The sequence below is a fragment of the Trachinotus anak genome, unplaced genomic scaffold (assembly GCF_046630095.1).
Source record: "Trachinotus anak isolate AG129_WGS33_773 ecotype Australia unplaced genomic scaffold, CSIRO_AGI_Tana_v1 ptg000013l, whole genome shotgun sequence".
NCBI lineage: Eukaryota > Metazoa > Chordata > Actinopteri > Carangiformes > Carangidae > Trachinotus > Trachinotus anak.
The window spans coordinates 30,812,501-30,837,746 of NW_027273864.1; the positions used below are offsets into that span (position 1 = coordinate 30,812,501).

General features: G+C 42.8%; 1 protein-coding gene across 4 annotated transcripts in view; it reads right to left on the reverse strand.

Annotated features, from left to right (window-relative positions):
* Positions 1-25,246, reverse strand: part of ptprt (protein tyrosine phosphatase receptor type T) — a 317,399-nt gene that overhangs the window by 116,851 nt on the left and 175,302 nt on the right. For all 4 annotated transcript variants that reach the window (XM_071493994.1, XM_071493993.1, XM_071493992.1 and 1 more), the window contains exons 13-15: positions 22,484-22,586; positions 17,718-17,994; positions 7,996-8,032 (exon numbers count right to left, since the gene is read on the reverse strand). In XM_071493994.1, coding sequence (XP_071350095.1) covers positions 7,996-8,032; positions 17,718-17,994; positions 22,484-22,586 — 417 coding nt within the window. The remainder of the gene's footprint in view (positions 1-7,995; positions 8,033-17,717; positions 17,995-22,483; positions 22,587-25,246) is intronic.

A 25,246-nucleotide genomic window follows, 5' to 3' on the forward strand; every position in this document is an offset into this window, starting at 1 on the left:
AGATTTTATGTTGTTGAAAGAACAAGATTTAAGCCTGTTTTTCTGTAGTCTGCTGCGTTCTAACTAATAGACACAGCTACAGTTTTAAGTAACTTTAATCTTGATCAAAGTTGTGCAGATCTGGGGATCAAACGAAGGTCTTTCTGAACCGCAGGACGAGCCGAGAGTCGACCAACGATCTGACACTGATCTGAGCTTTCACAGTCAGTTCTAGTAAAGTGAATGAGCGCTGTAAGGGACTGACGGGATGCATAACTCCGCACAGAAAATCAAACACCTCACTGAATTCAGCAGTGAGTTCAAGAGTTCATCGCTTCACAGTTCAGCTGCTCAAACATAATCTATCTATCTGTCTGTCTGTCTGTCTGTCTGTCTGTCTATCTATCTATCTACTGCTATCTATCTGCTTTTTCTCTAGTGTTTGTCAGGTTTTCTCTGAGCCCCCCCTTCATCCTCTCATCATCCCCTCTGTCTTCCTCTCTCTATCCCCAGATGCTGATGAGTACTTTACAACCCGGTTGGATTTACACAGGGACAAGTGAACATTTTGTTGCTATGCTGTGGAGCAGATGGGAAATTCATAGTGGAGTTGGAAGGGCAAACTTTGCATAAGACAACACTTTGCCACAAGGTGTCTCTGGCAGAGAGCGAGGCAGGTACACCTGTCTGCACACACAACGCTACAGCAGGATGGGAGAAAAAAACACCAACAAATCCTTGAGCCTCCACTGCTGGATCTGTATTTTTTTCAAGACAGTTTCTGTCACTTTCTGTCTCTCTTTGTTTTCGACCATCTTCTCTCTGGGGTTCTATTTCTTTTCATTTCTGGAATATGGTCTGTTCCTCTTTCTCTCTCTCTATCTCCCAGCTTCTCTCCCTGTGTATTTCCCCGTCAGCTGTAGACGCAGTCGAACCCGCCTGCTCCCTCTACAGCTTTAACATCATTTCATCCATTGCTGAGTGGTATTGAGCCCGTAAAATGCCACATCAACGGCAGATATTCACCTACAAACATCCCTGAGATTGTTTTTTTTCTCCTTCTTTTAACAGTCTGACTCAATCTGTTGCAAATTCTGAGAGCACAGTGACTCACTAAGCAGCAAGCAGGCGGCATTCAGTGATGATGGGAACGCAGAGGGATAGGTTGTAAAGAACAGTGTGTGTTTGTGTTGGTGTAGGTCTGTGTGTGTATGTGGCAGCGCAGGTCAATGACAAAGATAATTCGGATATGATCCCTCCAACGTTTCACACACACACTCTTACATCACACGTGCACAGATAGCAAACCACATGTTGCATCAGTATTGCGCAGCAGCTCCGTACACCAACCAATTATAATCGACCTTTGGACTAATGGTAATGGGAATTGAAGCTGACATATAATACCAGTATGTGGATGACAGGGGGCGGGTTTGATGCTCCTGTGAAATACAGAAGCTAAACGCTTGCAGGGCGCACAGACAACACCGGTGCAGAAGTCCCACTTATCAACGCACTGAGGCGCAGGAGGAAAAAGAGGCATCACTTGTAAAATCAATCACAATTAATGAGAAATGATGTGCTAACTGGCTGACAACGAGAGCGTGAGGCTGCATCACGCTCCTGTTCAGTTCTGCATTACTCACGTCTTGACTGACTTACAGCAGTGTGGCTGACGCAAGTCAGAACTGATACCACGACATATTAAAATATAACTGCGCCAGGAGTGGAGCAAAGTTATTTTCAGTCACCAGGGTCGTTTTTTTTGTTCGATGAGCTACTTGGTTTTTTTTTTTTAAGTGCCTTTGTTTTCAGCCAGGTTGGAAAATTATGGCAGCTGTCTCCCATATGTAATATTTTATTGTGAGACTGTTGTCCTGTAAAAAAGAGCCCACAGGTCGTCTGTCAGCAGGTTACTATGACCCATAGTCAGGTTTTGTTGCTAGGCGACATCTAGTGGTCGTAGTAATGATGACAGGAGCAAAGGGAAAAGTGTTTAGAGCGACAAAGTCCACGTCAGGAAGAGGTTGGGGTGGATGGATGAATATGACGCAGGAGAGCGGTGTTCGATTCCCATGTGACAGGAGCAGTTTATGTTGTTTCTATTATCCATGACTGTTCATTGTTATTATTGTAACCATGACAACAAAGATCGTCCAATTTTGAGGAAGTACTTATTTTAACCCAAATCACCATCTTTTCCTTAACCTGACCAAGCCAAGACTGTTATTATAGTAACCATGGCGACAAAGGTAGGTACGCCACTCTCGGTACAGTCCATGTGTTTATTATTGTAACCACAACAACCAATGTCCGGTACGCCTACCGCCATCGGGGCACTATTCAAGGAGACACTGCCACGGGATGATGATTGCTCAGGTCGGAGGAGCTGGTTGAATGAGCTGCTGGATCGAGGGCGGTTGGACCCAAGTCCAGCTGCTGCTGATAACCATGACCTGGATGACTGAGAATCTCCACACAGCTATTTTATGCAGCTTTTTGCTGTTCAAACTGATTGTTGCTGTGGTGTAAACTCCACTTTACATATTTGTGTTTAATTTACTCATTATTGCATAATAGTTGAGACATATATCTCTGAAGGACTGCAGTGGGAGAGATGAACCAAGTGGGACTTCTGCCACCTGGCTAGAGCTGCACAGAGGGAGTGTGATGTAACACCAGGGCTGTGTTCGATTCACTTTCAAATCAATCTCTTTAAAAAGTGGATGGACTTAAAAATCTGAAGGAGAGATATTTACTGTACCAGAACATCAACAGATACTATAGTTACTGCTGCAGTACAGCCATCTTTTATCTTGGAAAACTAAGTTATAAAATTGCTGGATGCTGGATGTGGTGTAAGCCAAACAAGCCACTTTCTGACTTCACTCTTTAAACAGTTTGAGCTGAAGGTGAGTCGATCTCAGCCCAGTTACAGTGTCAAAGTGGAATCATTAACACAGTGTTTCAGTCCTCTGGGTTTAGAAAACATAAAGTGGGTTAAAACAAGTGGGTTTGGCTGCTCCAGCGTCACTGGATGAGCCATAAAGTGCTGGATGAGAATACTCAGGAGAAGTGCTGAGCACAGGTGAGTCAGAGTGGATGAGGGTGAGGAGATGCATCAGTGTTGTATGTTGCTCACAGATTTCTTGCAGTTGAATATATATCATATATCTGCATGTGTTTGTCTTCATGCATACATGTACTTGTTTATCTTTTAAAATGCTATAACCAAGTAATTAGACAGTGTAGATAAATAGTCCACTGAACACACATTTATTTATTTAGTATCTATTGAGGCAAATAGATAAACTGTTATTTTTTAAAACAATGAGAGTTAAAAGTAATTGTAAATTGTTCATCCCTAAATTGAAATGCCGTTCTAATGTACCCAGAGGTTTTCTGCTCTCATCTGCATTGAGGAAATCAACCCGGCTTCATATGAATAACATCCATATTTATTCAATTTAGGATTTCACCAGTGTCTGCAGCTGTGCATGATATGCAGAATTCTTTGTGCCAGGCCAGGAAACCTCAATTTCCCTCAGGACAATAAGTGTTATTGTATTCATGTGAAGTCATCGCACATCCCTGACAAAGGGCTTGTGACAGCAGTTTATGATTACGTCTGCCACTGACTGATTCTCTGTTATATCCCCATTGTTCACGTCAACATTTTGATTGTTCTATTACTGAATGACATTCATATTGTGCTGCCACGTCTCTGCACTGCTGAATAAAATCCTAAAGAGATTAGCATAGACATGGTTTTGACGAAGTAAAAATTGTTTAGCTTCTGTTATTTTTTTTTTAATTGCAAGTGGGTGATTGGATTTTAAAGGACTCCACTAAAAAAAACACAAAGTAAATAAAATGTTTTGCTGAAGAAATTTTAGATTTTTTAGACTTTTGATTAAATAATTCCTCTGTGACAAACACAACATTTAAGAGTGTATGTTATATCAGTGATGAAAACCTAAGACAGAGGAGTTAAAGTTGATGACTCAAGGAGGGAAAATGTACCATCAATGCCATCATCCAGTGATGTTTTGGTCAAATCACTCACTATAAATCATGTAGGAATGAAACCGCACTAAAAGTAAATAGCTTACGTAGAGTAACTTAAGTTTTAGTTGGTAGAGAGAATTAAAGGTCTCAGTTCTATATTAATACTACAAATATATAAACAGTGTAAAATATGGGACCTTTAAAGTTCCAAGGACAAATTTAGTTGATGGCTCTCATCCTTTTCTCTCAGTCAGTCCTGTTAATATGAAAAACTACAGCACTGTAGCAAAAACAGAGTCTAATTTTAGCTCATTGTCGTAATACTTGAGCTATTGACTTGTGGTGTGTGTGTGTGTGTGTGTGTGTGTGTGTGTGTGTGTGTGTGTATGGAGGTTGGGGGGGTTTACATGCAAGAAGGAGAGAGGGGATTCCCAAACACAGCCAGCGACACTCAAAGCAGAGCAGACATGCAACAAATGCAGTAAGATGGCAGAGACAAAAAAACCCCCCAAAAAACAAAGAGTAAAATTCAAGAAACAAAGGAGGAGGAAAAGGAGGGGGCCGGGGAGACAACCAAAATGAAAAAGGGTTTGTGTTGAGTTTATGGTTGTACTGTGATGAAAAAAGATATAACATAGGGAGGAAAATATTCTGCCTATAAAGCAATAATCACCTTCGCTTGGGATGACTAGAATGTACGGCGTTGTTATTTGTCCCCTACCTATTACCACTAAGGCCAAGGGCCGCACGTCCCAGCCGGAAAGCATGAGAAAGAGAAGAAAGAGAGAAAACAAACAACAACAAAAAAGGAAAAGAAAGAAGAAAAAGTCTAAGAAAAAAAGACGTATAGTTTTCTTTATCCATTTCATCAAGGTTTAGATCTCCCTGGTTCTCAATTGCACAATCTGTCTTAGAGGAGAGAAATGTCAGTGGTGAGAGACAGCACTGGAACATTGAGATCAATAGGACAACTAGCACGTCAAGATGTGAGCTGGGGCATGGCTGGTCTCATCGCCACGAAGTAAACGTAGCGAGCATCGTTGCCAGGAAGAGGCCTAACATGTGATGTGTTGCTGGTGAGTGGTGAGATGTGGTGCTAGGGGTTAACATTTGAGTCTGAGGAGTCGGCCAGCGGGTCAATAAAAAGAAAGGGAGAAGGGAAATGGAAGAGAAAAGAAATGAAGTGATGGTTGAAAGAAAAAGAAGTATGAACTTTGTGGCGTGGCGAAGAGAGAGACAAAATCAGAGCAGTTAAAACGTCAACATCAGATTACTTGTAGATTTGTTTGTAGCAACTATTTCGAGGCAGCAAGTTGGCCCTCGAACAGTTCTCCTGCTTTATCAGCTGTGAACACTGGGGGACTTGTGTGGTGACAAGTTAGTGGTCGACCATTAAAGAAAGCTTCAGATTCGAGCTACAGTTTCTCTAATCTACATCTCCCAGAGGCATGGAGTAGAAATATTCTGATTGATTAAACACCATCTCAGCTGGTTAATCCAAAGAACCAGGTTTTCAGTGAGGAACTAAATCAGTCCACAAGTTCAACTGCAAACATGATGCATGATAACGTTACCTGATGTAGCAGAGCAGCTGAAGAGGCAGCGGTTAATCACTGGGTTTCCTTCTGGGTATTTAATTTCATCAGGAAACCTTGGTGTGTATTATCACATCTATACAACAGACACTTACTCATAATCAGTCTTTTATAGTCAGTTTGTGCTCAGATTAGCAGGTCTTTAGGACCACATCTTATTTACCAGCTTCCTGCACTGGCAGTAGATTAAAATGAATATGTAATATTATTATTGATTATTGATCTTTTTAAGTATTTGATATTGACACTTGCTGCTGTAATAAAGGACTATTTTATCTTATCTTCAGAGGGTGAAGCATGAAGAGGATCCTGGCTAACTGTCTCACTGATGACTTTAAGGCTGACACACTTTCTCGTTTTAGTCTCACATTGTCAGGTTTTGTAAAGACTGGGGATCTTGCAGGGTCAATATTTGTGAGACTGGATTCCTTTGAGATTATTTCCCATCATGCTTCTGGTGGATATTTACAGGAAGAAAAATTGTTTTTTGTTCAGACTTTTTTGCTCTTTGAAATTCTACATTGTGATGTTTTATTATTATTATTATATGAAGTTAGTAACTCAAAACGAATTGTAATGATTTGCCCCTAAAATGACTGTTTGGACTTTGTATTTATGATTTCCTTCTTTATTTAGAAATTATTTTCTTTGCCTGTCTTGTGTATTTAAGGCCAGACTCACATTATTTTTTTTTTATCATTTTTTGGGGCATTTTTATGCCTTTATTTGACAGAAAAGAAAAGCACGCTAACCACTGGGCCATCGTGTTGCCCCAAAACTCAGATTCTTACTTTTCCCTGGAGTCGCCTCCATGCTCACTATCAGTTCAGTTTGCTGCTTCCTGTTTGGTGCTGGAGGAGTCGACAGTGTTAATGTCATTGAACGTCACCATCTGCAGGAGCCAAGACTAAAAACTTATGATAATACTGAACATGTTTGATTTGATTGAAACATCAAGGCACTAAATGATCAAGATGACGGTATCGTGACGCAACTCCAGCAAAACTCTGTTGATTTTATTCTGACATAGAAAATCAGTTAGTCAGCTAGAGTGCTACCATCATCATCACCATCATCATCATCCTCACTGGACTTGGAAAACATGGTTCTTTGGTTCTTTGTCTGTGTCTGTTTCTACAGTTTTATAGATTCTTTGCCTCTGACAGATTCTTATACAACTCTTTCTTGATTCTGTCCCAAATTGCTGCCTGAAGGTTTTTTATTTCAATAAGCTGAGTTCACTGAATAGAACATACTGAACCAGACAAGTGGCATTTACCACTGAGATCAGCTGCTGCAGCGAATGAATAGCAGGTATTGTAACAAAATTAATCATAGGCATTTGCAAAATTAGCCATCTGCATTGCCTCACAACGCTGCCCACATATCCAAAACTTCCAAAAAGTGCATTTCAAGTAGCTTTAAAGTTTGTTTTGGGAGCAGTGGTGAGTCTACATGTTGAGGAAGAGTTAGCATTTTGTAATGTGAAAGACAGCCACAAAGTTAAAAGCATGTCTTTTACCAAACACACACACATGCACACAGACAGAGAGCAGTGTCTACACAGTGTAGACCTCCACCCACAGTACGTCCCACTCAAAAAAAAAAAAAACAGTCGAAATGGATGGAACAAGAAAAAAACGGTATAAAAGAGAAGAATTTGCACAAATGAACAATAAATGCTTGATGCAGAAGAAGAATAATAAGAAAGACGGAGGACAGAGAAAGGAGGTGTGGAAAAATCAAATCAATGTTTGATGCAGATGAAAAAAATAAAGTAGAAAAAAGAGAAACGAGGTGAGGAAAATCAATAGCAAGCTGAAAAGCCTTCAATAGCACATTGCCTGGCACACAAATGGGTGTATTTGCCAGAGATGAGCAGCAAATAAAGATGGGAGACATGGGGAAAGCAAAACAGAACAGGATGAAATGGGCTGTGGGGCCAACGCCTCAGCCTCCGTCCACCGGGTTTAATGAATGCGGTCAATCAGTATGTAATGGCCCTGATGTTCCACTTTACACTGATGAGCAACATGGAGGCAGTATGAGATGGAAAAAACAGAGAGAGAGAGAGAGAGAGAGAGAGAGAGAGCGGGATGGAGAAAAAAGAGGGAGAATGTGAGGCAGAAAATGGTAATAAAAGAGAAAGATGGAGGAGGTGGAGAGAGAATGCTGCGCAACAAAATCATGCAGGATAACATGAGAGGATGTAGGGCTGCCTGGGCTAAAGGCTGAGGTTCACCTCCTTCAATACAGAGTATATGTATGTTTGTGTGTGTGTGTGTGTGTGTGTGTTCATCTCATCTAACACACTTGCAACACTGCAACACTATTCTGAGGGGGGGGGTCATGTAATCACACAGTCTTTAAAATGAGCTGTTTAAGCTGCGTGTCAGTGGAAGGCTGCTCGTACCTTTGTTGGCCAGGCGGACACAGTTGATTTTGGTTTCCTGTGGAGAGAAGACAGAGACACACAGACGCTTCAGTTAACTGCTGGTAAATGACAGGACGACTCCAACAGCAACAATCAACTCCATCACTTCTTCTTTTATTGTTTTTACAACCGTTAGAATCATTTAGTCATCAGCAGGGTCGGCCATCTTTGATGGAGGGAGCTCAGCAGACGAGGGCTGTGGTTGAAAAGTCTTTTTTTCTTAGGAAGGTTCCAAACTGAGTGAAACGACCTGAAGTCACGATAAGAGCTGGTCAAGTTCTCCAAATGATAAGGAAAGGAGCTTCTGTGCTTCCTGTCTTACAATGTAATGAACCTTCCATAAGGAAAGGAAAAGAGATAATGCTGTCCCATAATTCCTTGCCACAGCAACTTTTGAAGTGACACGCCACTGTAGTTTCACCACAGCAGACCCACATACACGTGGAAACAACACAGCACCTGTTTTACGCCTGTGACACGGTCCAAAACTTATGAAAATCCTTGTATGATAGGCAAGGAAACTCTACACCCACTCATTAGAATTCATTCTGACTTTTATTTGATTTTTATTTGAATAGCTCATCTGCCTCTGCTATATTCCCCTCATTTTCTCTCAACATTTCAATCCTGGGGGGGCCCAGAAGGGTCAATACAATGCAAGAGCCATGAAAAGCCTTGGGGTCGTGGCTTCTTCATTGTGTTGACCCATCTGCGCCACCGTACAATCCTGCTTGTTTTGATTTTTTCATCAGAGGGTTATCTTTCATGCATGTGTTATAAAGTTGATCTAAAAGAAAAGCACAGTGTAAATGCAGCTGGATTCTCTGCACAGTGAGTTTGTCCTGATGAACTCTCCTTCACATCGTTCCTTCACCTCGTCTCGTTTTCTGTCCAGGTCGAGGAAAAGTGGTTAGGAAAGGAGATCATTTTGACTTTTTGATCGCAACCCATGTCTGTGTTTTTGTAAACTTTTGCAACATGATAATAACTTCTACAAATTAATCTTAAACAATAAGTAAATCATTAAATGAAGGCTCCATGTATCATTCAGTAATGGTATCATGGTATCATTCAGTCTTTGACCACTGAGATCATTAGACTATGTTTTTAGGTTTGGATTTTTTCTCCTGCTTTGTGATACACTGACCAGCCTGTTTACTGTATTTATGGAGCCATGTCATTGAAATAGTATATAATAGAATGTCTGACCCAAACCCAGTTCTCACGTGACCCCCTAAAACCAAGACCTAACCCTAAAACAGTCATTTAAACTAATGGGGTCCAGCATTTTGGTCCCCACAAAGCTGTCAGACCCCACAAGTACAGCAGGCACCCAGTTTTCAGACGCCACAGATATACAAATAGATGTTCAATCACTCCTATATGACTATATGAGTATATAAGTTATTATAATAATTATTTATTATTGTGTCTGTAAATATAAAGTACTAAGACTAAAACCTGCTATAATGAATAAAACATATTTTTTAAATAATCTTAATCATGTAAGTGTCATCTATTGACCTGAAAATCATCAAGTCAGCAGAGATCAGATCACTACAGCTGAATCTATTCATCCCACAGTCGAGCCTCTTCATGCTCCCAGGTCCCTGCTCTTCCTGTTTCACACACTCGACCGTTCTCATTCTGTTCCCAATGGTCTGTCTCCACCTGAAGGGGTGTGTGCTTCCCTTTATTCCAGCTCTTTTATTCCTCCGCTGCCCCTGTCCTTCCCTCTATTCTTCCCCCCATGATGTGCTGTCATCAGTGAGCGTACATATCTAACCACTTGTCATACACAGAGTTCGTTTCACACATTGGCCCATTTGTCTTCATCATAGACGGCGACTGCGGTGGCTGCCGACACTGACACCTGTCACTTTAGCATTTGAACAAGATTCCTCCCATAGGTGATGCCCATGCACATTTCTTTCCCTCTAAGTTTGGCCTTTTCAGGTCAGAACAGAATTCAACTGGAACGTGGAAACAAACAAATACATATATTTTTAAAAAATGGAAAAAGATGAATATTCAGAAAGCACAAAAGTAAAGTATAAAGCACGCAATCGTTCTATTGCCCTGAAAAGTGAAAAGAACACGCACTGAACCTTATATGGAAAACCAAGTTAAAAACTGTAGGTAATAGATTTCAAATGGTAAATGCCTACAGCTTAGAGCTAAACGCTTCGTTTGTTGTCAGTAAAAAACAGCAAAGTCATCTCAGTGTGCAGTCGTCAAGTTTGATTTTCATTTCAGCTGTTTGTGCGACTAACCAGCACCCGATCGCTAATACAGGCTGTGCACGGGGAGTTTTACTCATGAATCTTGGGATACAAAGCTGTAACGCAATCGGTTTTCAAATGCAGCCTCTGAAGGATGCGGCTCTGGAACGGGTGCACAGCTGTTGTGTAGTTGACTACACACGTTCCATCGGCAGCAGCTGGGTCAGAAGTTTCTCTCAGGACTGAACCACAGGAGGAAGTAGAAAATAACTTGCAATGCTAAAAACTGATCAGGTTGATTGATGAATAGTAACACTTGCACCCTGTCGGAATATGATGGAGAAAGATGGCACAGGGGCAAACTGAGAGACGGAGTGAATACTGTGGAATATTCAGAGTTTTTAAAACGTGGCTGCATCATCTGGAAGTGGATTTCAGTTTGTCACAGACACAGGCACAAGATCCCTCTGGCACATTTCTGTTCATATGCTGAATGTCTGTTTCTGTCATGGTTGTGCACTTGTGCCTGTGCATGTGTGCCTGTGTGTGTGTGTGTGTGTGTGTGTGTGTGTGTGTGTGTGTGTGTGTGTGTGTGTGCGTGCGTGCGTGCGTGCGTGCGTGTGTGTGTGTGTGTGTGTGTGTGTGTGACTTATGAAGTCAAAGAGCAGGGAAGATGAATGTTAGTGGATGATGGATGATCTGAGCCTCTCAGCTGGATCTCTCCACAAGACTTAACACACCTGCACCTACTGCATCTCTGCCTGACGTCCATCTGTCTGTCTGACTGAGCGACTGACTCAACGTCCGCCTGTCTATCTGCGTCACTGTCTTCTTCATCAGAGTCTCTCTGTGGTCGAGGCGCAGCAGTGAAGAATTTGACTCTAGGCAGCTACTGGTCACATGTTCACACGCTGAGAATGAATGTATGTTAACACACGTGTTTGTTGAGATCCTTAACCACACTGATACTGATCATATGTAACAAACATACACTTCCTCTTGGTAAAGATTCATATTAATACCTGTGTTACTATACCTGTAAAACAAGCTCTAAGTGACACACAGAAGTTATGTCAAACCATGTCAACCAACAGTTTCCGTCTCTGATTACAGATGAAAATATTTGTTGTGAAAAACCCATTTGTGTGACACAGAAGCCTCAGTAGTAAAATATGTGTCAGACTCCAGCCTTTCTGATGTGCCTATAATAACTGCAGAGTCTCCTGTCCTGCAAATGGGCATCGTGGGAATAAGATCGGCTCCCTGAGCGTCAGTGACTTGTGTGTTCTAGAAATTGGCCCTATCGAGCCCGTTTACAGTCCACTTAGAGGTGGATTCACAGTCACTGTGAAGAGGAGGGCTGCCTCGCCCTGGCTCATGCTAATGGGCTAAACCTCAGGAGGTTGCAGGAAGCAAGGTTAATAAATGTAAGGCCAATTTATTGCCCTGCCTCTATCCAGAGAGGCTGGGAGACGAGAGGAGGGGAGATGTTTACGGTGCAGACGCTGGAGAGACAGTGTGTTTCTTTCTGTGTGTAGTAGTAGTTAACTTTGTGGAGCCTGAGAAGAATACTAAGTGTGTGTGGGGGATGCAGCTGCTGTGTGGGTGAGCTCTCTCTCTCTCTCTCTCTCTCTCTCCATCCATATATCCATCTTCCCTGCTCTCTTCCTGCAGTTGGTTGGGTCAGTGCTCTGACTGACAGGCAGGATTTCCAACTCTGTGTGTCTTCTGTCTGCTTGATGGATACTGTGATTGGCTGCTTGGGTTTCCAGGTAACCCAAGGTAGCCTGGGTAACTGGCACTTTTTTCTTTTCTTTCTCTATCTGTCTCTTTCACACTCTAAAACTCCGCAGCCTCCTGAGACCTGGCAATTCACTTTTGTCCTCTGAGTCTGAGACCTCTAAGTCAAGCACCATTTATGCAATCTACCTGAGAGGACTGTCAAGAGGACAGAGGGTGTGGCTAACAGAGCACATGGACTTTTTCAAAGTGGCGGCATCACTTTTATCACCATGAGGGACGTAACTGGTCGATTTAGAGGTAGAGGAGGGACAAACAGGTGAAACCTCAGAGGACGACTTATCAGCTTTCAAGGAGAAATGACGACCCCCACTGACCATTGTGGATAAGAAGAGATGTGTGAGCCAGGACTTTGAAGTTTATGGGTTTTACAGTTTCTATAAAGTCTGTCACAGCACACACTCAGTTAAAAGCTTGATTTAGCAAACAGCTGACCATGTTTGCTAAACATGCATGAAACTATACCTCTCCTATCTTTAAGTTTCTGCCTCATTGTGGAGGAGAATACTTTGCAGGACAATGGCATCTTCTCCACCACTCCTGAGGAGGTGAAAACCTTCTCCTGCCTGTTATGATAACACGCCTGCTTATATTATATTTCAGTCATCTAAAAAAAATCTATATACCAAAACTTTTTTTTTCCATCTGAGTCTCAGGAGGCCGGACACACAAACATACACAAATAGAAACATAAACGCACAAAGGAATGAGAGGTCCATTATTCATATGTAGTTCAATCAACGGCTTTTACAGATGATGGCGTGACCTGCATGCACACACACAGACATGAATGTGTGTGCACAAATTCCTACAACTGCCCACAAGCCAAAGGCTATGTGTGCTCTCTCTAAGAATAAATGTGCATTTGGGGATTTTCGAGTGCATCTTGATTGACGTCGACTGTCAGTTGGTAAAATCTCTGTCTGTCTCCAACAGCTTCCAAAATCTGCACCCAGAGGTTTGCTTGGGGTGTGTGTGTGTGTGTGTGTGTGTGTGTGTGTGTGTGTCTCAGGGTTCATGTCTTCCTATAGTTGTATGGACAAAAATGTTGTTTTTGACCATCGTTGTGAGGACATTTTGGCTTTGTTAGGACATTTTAGAGGTTCCTCCCGATTTCGCATCTGAGGGCCTGGTTTTAGGATTAGGGCTTTAGGGCTAGGGAAATCTCAACCAGTGTCCTCACTGCTATACAGAGACCTGTGTGTGTGTGTGTGTGTGTGAGAATGACATTGATTGTCAGAGTACCTTGGCCAACCCCTGAGGCTTTTTACTTGTCAAAAAAGGTGTCTGGCTGCATTTTTCACAGCGCGGGAGGGCATGTTTTTCAGTGTGTGTCACCGGCTCCTTTTGTTTTGTGCCATTTCTCGCCCCATTTCTCCTCACATTCTTACTCCTCGTCCCTCCTCTGTTTTTCTCCTCCAACAATTCCGCTTCTTCTCTCTATCCACTTTTCTCATCTCTTCCTTTTTGCTCTTCTGTGTCTTTCCTCCCTCCTCCTCCTCCTCTGGTCTTCTAACTTTCTGCCTGTCTCTTCTGTCCTCCCATGAATTCTTCCATGAAATTTCACATCCTGTATTTTATTAATTTAACTTATGGTCTTCAAATGTTGGCTGAATAAAAATTTGGTCCATACAAAAGTGTCTGTGAGTGTTAGTGTGGTAACACAAAACCTATGACCCAATTCAGGGGCCACATCCTTTAGAGGCTGCAGTTTAAGACCAATTGCATCACAGCGATGCGACTACACCGTCCTGATTGCTAAGTCTCCGTCAAATACAACCCAGAACCACATCCTTCTTGTCCTGGACAACTGTTACGGCCGTAGTGTCGTGCTGTGTGTTTTTGTCTGCTGTCCCTCTAGGTACCGCCCTCCTGTGCCAAGTGGATGAGCGCACCGGTGTCCCATTGCTCATTAGAGCCGGTATAAAGGCTGGGAGTGGAGAGGTGCAGGTGCCAGTGGGTCAGACGGCAGCGTGAGGCTGTGTGTGTGTGTGAGCTAGCGAGCGTTGACGGCTCTGATCATTGTTATCGGCCAGTGGGCCAGTTTTTGTGTGTGCACCAGATACTGTCTGCGTGTTAGTCCCTGTGGCTGGGAGGGCGTTCTCTGTTCTAACTTATCGTTTCCTGTTTGTCGCCCCTTTCTTTTCCAGGTTCTACCGGCTTCACCCGTTATCCGGAGCTTGTTTTTTGTTGCCGTGAAAGGATTTTCGTTAACTTATTTAATTTATAATAAATTGCCTTATTTGTGACCTTACATTTGTTTCCTAGTTATTCCTTCTCCCTGGTTTATTTAACATTGTTACTCCCCCTCCCCTGGACCACTTGGGGACATAACAGCAACAAAGGCTCCAACAGGTTGATGCTTCATGGCCCAACCTATCCCAAGTTTCATTGCGCGCTGGTAATGAAAGCAAAAAAGAGCGACGGAGAACCTGAGGATTAAGCTTTTAAACTTCTCAAATCAACAACTAATAGAACAATTATTAAAAAAAGGCCTTAAAAGCACAAGTTTTTGTGAAAAAAATGTACATGTTGTCAAGGTTACTAAGCGACAGGGGCTGCGTTTTGTGATGCAACTGTAAGGGTGAGAACAGACCTCCTCATATTGGTTCAGCCTTCGTGGTCTGCAGTGGTCTAAAGGGCCACATCTTCTAGACCGCGTCCTGCGAAGGATGTGGCCCCTGAACAACTAAAAACTCTTGTCTTCTCTGCTGTCATGCTCATTACTTATCTGACTCTTCTCTCCCTTCTTTGGGACACGGCATGCAAAACAAGGGTAACCCTGATACCAAGTGTATGGCCAAAAGTATGTGGACACCTCAAACCTGGATTCTGGCTGTAAGGATTTGCTCCCAATCATTTTGGGCAATAAAACCAGGCCTGCAGTCCGAGCTGCAGCTCCAGAACTCCTAAAGTATACCTGAGTGCTGCAGGCTTTGACTGGAACTAAAGCCAAATAACCTATTTTATCTTTTAGTTTGAGGAACTTGATGTAAAAGTCCCACAACATTGTAGCAGCTCATCAAAAATCTCCCCTGTCTCCTTACCCACTGCCATCCTTCCTCTCACCATATTCTCTCTCTCTCCTCTCCCTCTGTTCCTCTCCAGCCCTGCCGGCCTCCATCTCTGCCTCCAGTGTTATATCTTCTTTAATGTCTCCTTCACTCTTTTTAGACTTTTATTCCCCATCCCTCCGTCGTTCCTAATCTTTAAGTCCCTGATCACTATTGCACTTACTTCTCTTACTTATAGCCCCAGGCATTTTGTTCTTGTCTGTGTGTGTTTTCCTTTAATGTGGGTGGTGTGTGTGTGACATCATACCGCATCAAGGGAGATTTAAAGATCGCCGTTGGTGAGCAGTGTTAAAGTGAGGAGTGTCGATTAATTGGCACATTGATGGGAGATGAGAGACTGGCACCGGGGGGGGGGGGGGGTAGATAGACAGGTGGACCAGAGGACAAGACAGGAGGTTTGGGGGGAGGCAGGAAACATTAGGAGAGAAAAGGAGAGGAAGAAACAAAGGGAAGTTAAAAAAGGTGGAGACAGAGCAAGTACAGGAGGGAATGAAAGTATATGAAAAGAGAGAAATGAAAGAAAGAATGAGGTAAGAGAATGATGGAAAAGGAGAGAAAATAGATGGAGGAAAGAAAAATGACTGAGTGTGAAAGAAAAGAGAGAGGGATGAAAGACGCAGGAGATAGCTGGATGAGGAGAAGGAAGAGGAGAGACAGAAAAAGAAATAGAGGTCAAAAGATTGACGGACAAGGGTTAGAGGAGAGCAGAGGGGGAAATGATGAGGGGAACGGGATGAAGGGAAGAGGTGAGACAAAGAGAAACATGTGGCTGGATTTGTTTCTGTTAGAAGAGCAGAGACAGAGGCAGCAGCAGTGAGTGATGGAGAGATGGAGAGTGGGCGGATTGAGAGAACAATTTCTTCTAAATGTTCTCAGGAGAGAAAGAGAAATAAAGCGACAGAAAATGAAAGAGAAAGAGACGCCTTGACAGACAGGTGCAGCTCAGAGGGAGGAAAAAAAACGGAGGATTATCCGAGACATGCGGAGAATGAGAAACTGACTTTGATCCATGGGATCAAACTACAACAAACCAGCCAAGTCCTCTAAAATGTAAATGAGGAGTTTCTTTCCAACATCCACCAAAAAAATAACATCTCCTCACAAAATGACTGACGGCAAAGAAATTAAACAAATCACAGCACTTTGTGAGGATTGCAGATAACTTAGAAAATAACAAAATATCACTTTCTCATGTCCTCACTGCAGCTAAATGAGCCCAGGATAGTGTCTTCAGAGGAGAGAGGTCTGTGTTTCTGACTCTGACCACGGACATAAAGGGAGCAAGAGGAGCTGCCTCCACAGGGAAAAGTACAAACACGAACCCCTGCTCGATTTCATCAGATAGTACCATCAGACAGTTTAAATCATGAAGTTAACGATCTGTTAGTCATGAAAGCTCAGAATAAATAATATTCCTAACACACCTGTGCAGAAAAAAAACTCCATTTATTATTATTATTATTATTATATGGCTGAAATTCATGAGTTTTATGAATGTGTGTCAATTTTTTTATGCCTGACTTCCTTATCAAATCATCTGGGCTACAGTGCTGCACGGGCAGACATGCTTTTCTATTTACTGTTCCCCCCACCAACCCATCAGCCCCCAACCCTCCCCCCTACACACACACACACACACACACACACACACACACACAGACACACACGGCTCCTATCCATGACCCAAACAAACCACACACTGATTGGATTGACTGGGATCCAATCAAATAAGGAATTCTGATGTGACTGGATTTAGGGTGCACACATACACACACAGACACGCACACGCACACACACACACACACACACACACACACACACACACACACACACACACACACGTGACTCACACAAAAGTTAAAACACCAACACATTTCGCTCATCCACACACACACACACACACACACTTGTTCAATCATGTAAGATCCTCTCCACACTCAATTGCACACAGTCTCTCTCTCTCTCTCTCTCTCTCTCCACACTGAGTGCATTGTGGGAAATCTGCCTTCTGGAGGAGGATATTACATCACGGCGTCAGCCAGCTTGCCCAGCTCCGCTCGCCAAACTGAGTTACCGTGGTTACAGCAGTGGAAAATTAAAACAACCCTCGCAGGAGTTCGGAGTATTATGGAAATTCTAAAGCCCAAGCTGAAGTTGTGAATGAGTTATGAGAGGGAAGGGGGGGTTGGAGGAGGTGGGCGGGGTGTTGTTGTGTTTGCAGACGGTATAATTGGCAGAGAAAAAGGGGACGCAAACAGACAGATGAATTCTGGGAGAGAAGATTCTCAGAGGGAGTCTCTTTTATTTTTCTAACACTGGAAGCTGTGGACGGTTCAAACTGCTCCTGTCACTCACCTCAGTCACTGACCCCCGCTGTTTCCTACAAGTTTAATTTGAATGTGATTGTAGAATCTTTATAAATTAGTCTGATGTCATAATTTTTTATTAATGAAAAATGAAAACACTTCAGCTTCTTCTCTTGATGCTACACTTTTCTACTTCTACACACGTTTTTTGGAGGAATGAGGCGTCCCTCTGTTTGTTTCTGAACCGGTGATAAACATAACCTGAGTATCACATAGTTACAGGTAGGTTTGACACTCACCCCATTGGCTCTGCTCATGGCCTGGTAGTAGATGCTGTAGCTCTTGGCAGGAGACAGCGGAGGATTCCAGAAACCACCGTAGCTCTTGTTGTCCCCAACCGTGAACGGCTGCACGACCGTGAGGCTGGAGGGCGGCAGCTCGGCGGCGATGTAGTAGGACGAGTCCAGGATGGAGGCATTGCGGAAGCTGACGGGTGCAGAGAAGCACTCGGGGGCCTCGGAGGCGGCGCGGCGCGTCTTGGACTTGCGCTCTTCCTTCACAACGAGCTGGTAGGAGCTGGAGGCAGAAACAAAGTCACTGAAAATCAAATATTACAAATCTGCAATTTTTCAGTCAGTAGAGGTGTTTGTTGCAGCCTTGTGTTGTCATTTGAACTCTTAAAACTGTATTAAATTAGAGTCTAATTCGGCTAAAACAGTGAGGTGTGTTTGACCTGACAGTTCTAATTATCTCCACCATTCAGTCCCTGTGGAGCACCCACCATTAAAAAGCTTCAGCTGCTCCAGTGCATGCGTCCTGTCCACTTTGGCAGTAAGTGTATGAGCAGAGGAGGGCCGAGGTCCGTGAAGGATCCTCAGGAAACTGTCGACTCTCCGTTAAGAAGGAGGGTCGTTTGTTCCGAGGGTCACTTTTTATTTCCAAATGGAAGCAAACTCCAGCTTCTAACTTTCTAACACAGCAGCTGGTAGATCATTTCCTGTGCTGACTAAGCAGCAAGGTGTGATTTAAAAGTAAGAAATGTATGTGTGTGTGTGTGTGTGTGTGTGTGTGTATCTGTCCTTTGTGCCCACTCTCCAGCAGGTGTGCATGTGTGTGTGTGTGGTCTAACAGGTGTGTAGAGGTGTGTTTATGAACTTAAAAGGTCTCTCTTTGTCCGTGTGTGTGTGTGTGTGTGTGTGTTCCGCTCTGAGAGGCTTCATGATTGGCTGAGGGCTCCTTTAGCGGTCAGGACAAACGCAGCGGCCCTCCGCAATTACCTCCGTCCTCCACGCCAAGAACTCACTTCACAATTATACGCAATTAGGGAAATGTATGTTTCTGTGAAGGGCTGCGGCCAATTATCCCCAGCTCCCGTTTGGCAGCTTTCATAAAAGATAATTGCTGATGACCAAAGATGAGTCTCGCTCTCTCTCTCTCTCTCTCTCTCTCTCTCTCTCTCCTGTTTCTGCCTTTCTGGTGAAATATCCATTTCAAACTAATGACTTTCAGAGGCTGCACAGTGGATGAAGCGGGGGCCTTCTACAAGGGCCAAATAGGGAATAGCGTGAGCCTATGTGCCCTTGTCTGTGTGTGTGTGTGTGTGTGTGTGTGTGTGTGTGTGTGTGTTTGTGGACTTGCAGGTGTTCTTTCAGTGTGTCTTCATGCAGTGAAGTGAGGACGTTTTGGAAATTGAGGACAATTTGTAAAATAAGGACATTTTTAGAGAGAGAGGACATCTGTGGTCAGTGAGGACATTTTATGGGAAGTGACACCATTTTGCAATTCTTACTTCTTCACAGGGCTGTTTGACGGCTCTGACCTGGGGCCGTATTTAAACGACCGCTCCACAAAGTTAAGCATGTTGTCATTATTGTAACCATGACAACAAAGATTGTCTAATGTCCAATCCATGGTCCATACTTATTCTAACTTAAATCACCATCTTTTCCTACACCTAACCAAGTAGTTTTAGTCAAGTAAAGTCAACTTTATTTCTAGAGCACATTCAAATACAGTTAAGCTGCACAGGGGACAATGAAAATAAATAAAGGCAAGTAAAACACATGAATAAAGTACAAGAACACACATGAGGAAAGACAAAAACAAGAAAACATCAAGGAACAATACACAACATGACAACGGACTAGAAGGTTGGTTAGAAAGGCCAGTGAATAGAAATGTGACTTTAGCCTCGATTTAAACATGGAGATGGAGGCAGCATGTCTGATATCAGTTTAACGGTTCCACAGTTTTTGAGGCTCTGTCACCTTTTAGTTTTGACTATGGGACATGTAGGAGGGATGAGCTTTGGGATCTGAGAGGTATAGGAGCTGTGATGAAAGGTGGGGCCTGGCCATAAAGAATCAGCAAGGTCTTAAATTGAATCCTGAAGTGAACAGGAAGCCAGTGACAGCAGGCTAAGACTGATGATCTCGGAGAAATAGTTAGCCCTGGTTTTCTTGGCTGCTGTTTGGAAATTGGAAAGACAATTTTTAAATCTTCTGAGTGAAACTGAGAGGTGAACTTTTTTTTTTCAAAAGGCCTGTCTGTGGGAGCAGGTTGATTCATCCAGCTACTGAGGTTTTGAGTTTGGGATGTCAATATTGGAGGGGGGGGGAGCGACAGAGTCCAGATAACTGTGCAGCGGGAGTGGAAGACAGAAATTAGTTTATCTGGGTTCAGAGGAGGCTCTGCAGCAGAAGAGGTGGAGGTTGTGATGGCCTTCCTTTGATATGCTTCAGCAAATTGAAGAGTGAATAAGGGTCGAATCAGAGGGTGGTTGGTTGTTCAGGTTGGAGGACTGGTTGCCTTTGTTAGTTTAACTGTGGAAAAAAACCTTCACAAGGGCCAAGCATATGTTCAAAAGGGTTGTATTTACTTAATTAGAAAATCAGATGCAATAAACAAGTCAAAGTGCAATCTCCCATTCCTTCAGAGGCTAGGTGTGCCTCCACCTTGGTGAACTGTAGCGAGAAGGTTAAACTCTTCTCTGCAGGGGAAATCGGATCGTGTGCAGAGAGAAAGCGTGTGAGCAGAATTTGTTTTTGCCCAAACAGTTTCATATTGAGCAGAGTGGTGGGTGCACGGACTGTACGGGTGTCTTCATGCCATGTGTGTGGTTATAGTGTAGCCTGGTGTTGTTTGCAGGTGATTTAATGAAGGTAAACACACTGTCTGTCCATGTGTTAGGGCGGCGCTCTGACAGTGCTGAAGGCACTGCAACTACAGGATGTGAGGAGGCAGCCTCACGACAAGAGTGAAACACTGCACCAGTGTCTTCAGACCAGGTTTGTGTTGGTCAGTATCTGTCTATGCCTGTGTGAGTTTTTGTGCTTGTGCATATTATAATGTTTGTGTAATGTACAAGTCTGGTCTCATGTGTGTGTCTCTTTGTAAAAACATGCTTCTGATCAGGAAGTTTATGAGTTTGTGATGATTATCTGCAGGTATCTGACCTTTAGTGTGTGTGTGCACAGGTTGTCATGTTTGTCTGTGAGCAAATGTGTGTGTTGACGTCCACAGGATTTACAGCTGCATTTATGTAAATGCACACGTGTATGCATCTGTGCATGCAAGCCTATGTATGTATGTGTGTGTGTGTGTGTGTGTGTGTGTGTGTGTGTGTGTGTGTGTGTGTGTGGATGTGTGTGTATGTATGTGTGGATGTGTGTGTCTGAGCTACAACAGCTGCTCCTCTTAGCAGAATCATTTTGGTAAAGCTCCTGAACTTGAAATGCTCTGATTTCCTCAGAATAAATGAATAGAAAAAACACGCACAATTCCTGCAAAAACATTTGCGCGCACTTTACCCAACAGATGACTTTCCCCTGCAAACCCCACCCCCCGCCCCGTTCATCTGTTGGCACTTAAAACCATGTAATACTTGCACAAAACACTCATAATAAGCGAGCATGTTACGGGGCTTAGCTCAGACCGATGAACACATAAAGATGTTAGTGACTGGAGAGCAGCCTAATTCAACACAAGATATATTTGCCATGTGTGGGTGATAAATGGTGAGATATGATATGGGATTTGCAGAAATTAACACTAAACCACTGACCCACGCTCGCATTTCAGAAACACATTTCCCCCATTCCAAATTGAAGTGATATTTATTCTCCATGCACCCTCGTTGAAACTGTATTTCCCTGAAGGCGACTCAGAATAATGTTCTCCCTTACACCAATTAAATGGATGAGATCACATGTTCAAAGTGAACTTTTAATTTAAAAAAATCACTGGCTGAAAAATGAGAAAAGAAAAAAAAGGAACAAATTAGCTGTATGGTCATTTTTAAAACAAAACCATAGTGGACTGAAGGACTGGAGGAAGGACACATGACCGTGGTGTGTGTGTTTCTCCTCAGTGTTTTTAAATTTTACATAATGTACAGAAAGGATTTCAGTTTTGTCCTCATTTAACTAGAGGGAAATTATTGTTCATTCATTTATTTATTGCTAGAAGAAAAGTAGTAATTGAGTTTATAGCTGCAGCATCATTTATGAACTGCTGGGAAAGTATGTGTGCAAGTATATATGTTGTATCTGAGTCTGCCTCTTGTTTCTGCAGTAGGTGAAGAAGACCCTCGATCAACAAGCTGTTAGCAGGGAGCTTCAACTAAAGCAGTCAAGTCTCAAGGGACCAGACACTGATTGCCAAATTACCATCAGTCCACCATGTTCACTTGGAGTCACCATAATGCAGCGGCTAAAAAGCTACAGGATGGAAGAGACTAATGACGAAACGTTTCACTGCCATATTTATGAAAAAAAAAAAGTCCCTTTCACTGACTTCCTTTGCATACAAATTGGTCTTATATGTGTGAGTGACTTTAATGGCTTTAAAAGAGACCCTCAAGGAAAGTGAGAGAGAGCAAGAAGAAAGAGAGCCAGGATGAAGAGAGAGGAGAGGGGAGGGGAGGGAAAATGAAAGGAAAGGAAGTAGAGAAAGAGGTGGATTGGATTTGCAGAGAGGAGTAATTAGGAGATAAGAGGAGAAGAGAAAAGAGTGAAAAGTGGGAACTTGTGTTTCAAACAAAAAGAAAAATGTCAGAGGAAATTACCTGATAGGTGCTCCACGGGACTGGGCGGGCTTCAGCAGGATGGTGATGGTGGTCTCAGTCTCGTTCAGAGGAGCCTCAGACTCGTACTCGGGCATCGCCGGAGCTGATGGAAAGAAAATTGACATTTGAAACCAGGGAACCTTTTACTGCCGGGGAGTCCCATTTTTTTCCCCAACATAACACAAATAACCACATTTTCTGTTTCATGCGTTTGTTTAAAGATACATTCTGTTTAATGCCACCTTTATTCATAATTCAATCAGGATTAAATAGGCAGAAACATGTGGACCGTGACCTCTTCCTCTTTTACCTTCAACCTAACAAGAAATTTTCAGTAGCAAACATGATTTCAATGTGTAAAATGAGCATAATGTAAAAAAAAAAAAGCACTTAAAGGTCCCACATTCTGACGGCTGGTTTTAAGGCTCAGTTTCTGAATACAGGCTGTGTGCATTTCTCTGTGGACTGAGGCTTTGATACTTTCACAGTATTACTATAGAACCTAGACCTGCTTTATAATCACAAACACATGGACATCTACCTTTAGACTGGGTGGAACTTTAATAAAATGGAAAGGAGAGAGAGGTGATTATCAGGTGCTGTTAAGAGCAACAAAAAGATGGCTGTATGTGTTACTCACTTACATTGAAGTTATAAATTTCACATTTGTCATTTCCTCACATCGGCAGCGCAGCATCTATCTGAGTAAAACATCAACACTTTGTGGCATTTTAAGGTTATTAACACCAGTGCGACCCCTCCCCTTCTGTCCACTGCTCTCTATCTGTCGGCATCGTTTAATTCAAATCTCTTCACCCGTTGGTTCCCGAATGAGATAATGAAGATTGGTGATGGCGTGACATTTGAGAGAGAGACGTCTCTGTTATGTGTTGAAGTGTGTGTGGTTTTTTTCCCTCCTCTTAGCAACATTTTGTTAAGATTTGAAGAGATGATGGAGGAAAGGTCACGTTAGCATCAGTGTTTACAGACAGGATGCTGCTGATAACACGCTGATGACACATTACACTGTCGTCGTCTTTAGTTTAATTAACACCGTCAGGACACAGGATTCAGATGTGTAGGTCACTGATGGTGTACAGTTTGTGATGTCCCCGCCTCACATGCAGGCACCTTGTTATCACTGGCTACGGTGCACATCATCAGGTGCCCCACTTAGAGGGGGCTTTGGGGCAGCAGCAGTGCCCTGTGAAGTGCCTTAGCTGTCAATGCAAAATGTGCCAATATGTGGGGGCCATCGCAGGCCCCTTTTCACCCTGGGGACCCTAAGCTTTTGACTGGTTTGCCTCTCCTGATGAAAATAGACTCCCCAGGGGTTAACTGTGATATGTGAAGCATCGTTATCCCAAACACACTTTGGTATAATTAAAGGGATTAAAGTGATCTTAAGTCATATTTCCCTTAAACCCCAGAGCTTATTGTATCAGAGGAGAAGTGGCCACTTGTTGTGGCCCTGAGCAGCTTCCAGTGCTGAATGTGTTTCCTGCTCAGCACAGCCTCTCTGCACAGGAAGCTGTGGGGCATTTCATGTGGATTAAATGATACTGATCGATCAAATAATGTGATTTTGAGTGATAAACTCACCGAGGAGTTCAGATTTCTGACAGTAGGTGCAAACTTGATTTTCTCTCAATGCATCAATACACAGATTTTGAAAAAAAATGTTCTGAATTTTGGAATAAATCTCTTCACACTGTGAAAGGAACAGGTTACTATGTGTGGGCCTGAGCTGAGCAGATGAATGTTGCTGTGATGGCTGAACTTGTCACCTCTACAAGACACTCTGGCAGCTGTCCACCCCATGTTTCACTGGCTGTAGCCGAACTATGTTACATATTCTGAGACTCACAGAAAGGACTCCCTGTTATTAAAGAAGGAAAATATTCATGCTGAACAAACAGCTTTACAACTATAATAATAATAATAATAATAATAATAATAATAATAATAATAATAATAATAATAATAAATCACAACTTAAAACTCACTTGTTTAGGCTGGTGCTCTGTGAAATGTATAGTATGTATTTATTGCTTTATAATGTGTGTGTGTCTATATGTATATGTGTTTGTGTGTTTTTATGTATGTATATGTGTGTATGTGTATGCATCTGCATCATTTGTTATTATTATTGCTATTATTACAACAGTAGCATAGTTTTAATTCCAGAATACATCCTCATTGCAATAATGCGACTGTTTCCACCATATGTGTATTTATCCAGACTGGTGCTGCTGCAGACACTTCACAACAGACAGAGCTCATTGTAACATAATTCAGGGCAAGTTGTAGTTTCCACCTAAAATAGCTGATCCCAGTGACGGGACAGCAGTGCAGCTGTGATTTAGCGTGTCTGCAGAAGGAAGCTGGACAGTGATTGTGTCTCAGAGCTACAGTGAGGGTCTCCACTGATAAAGTCACAACAATCTCACTGAGGAGGAAACAGAAATAACAACATCCTGAAAAGACAAGACAATCAGATATGCCATTTGGGAGAGGGATTATAGAAGACAGGTGAAAAGACAAAAAAATAAAAAAGCAGAGAAAATTGACAGAGAGGAAGGAAGCAGTGATTGAGATACTGAAAGAGGAAAGGGAAGAGTGAGAGTGAGGTAAAGCTGGAGAGAGACAGAAAGGGTGAGTCAGAGAGATAAAGGGCAGTGACACATACAGAGAAAGAAAAAGGGTTTTTTATTTTGCATCTGTCATTTAAACAACAAAGAGCGCCCGTCACAAAACAGCTGG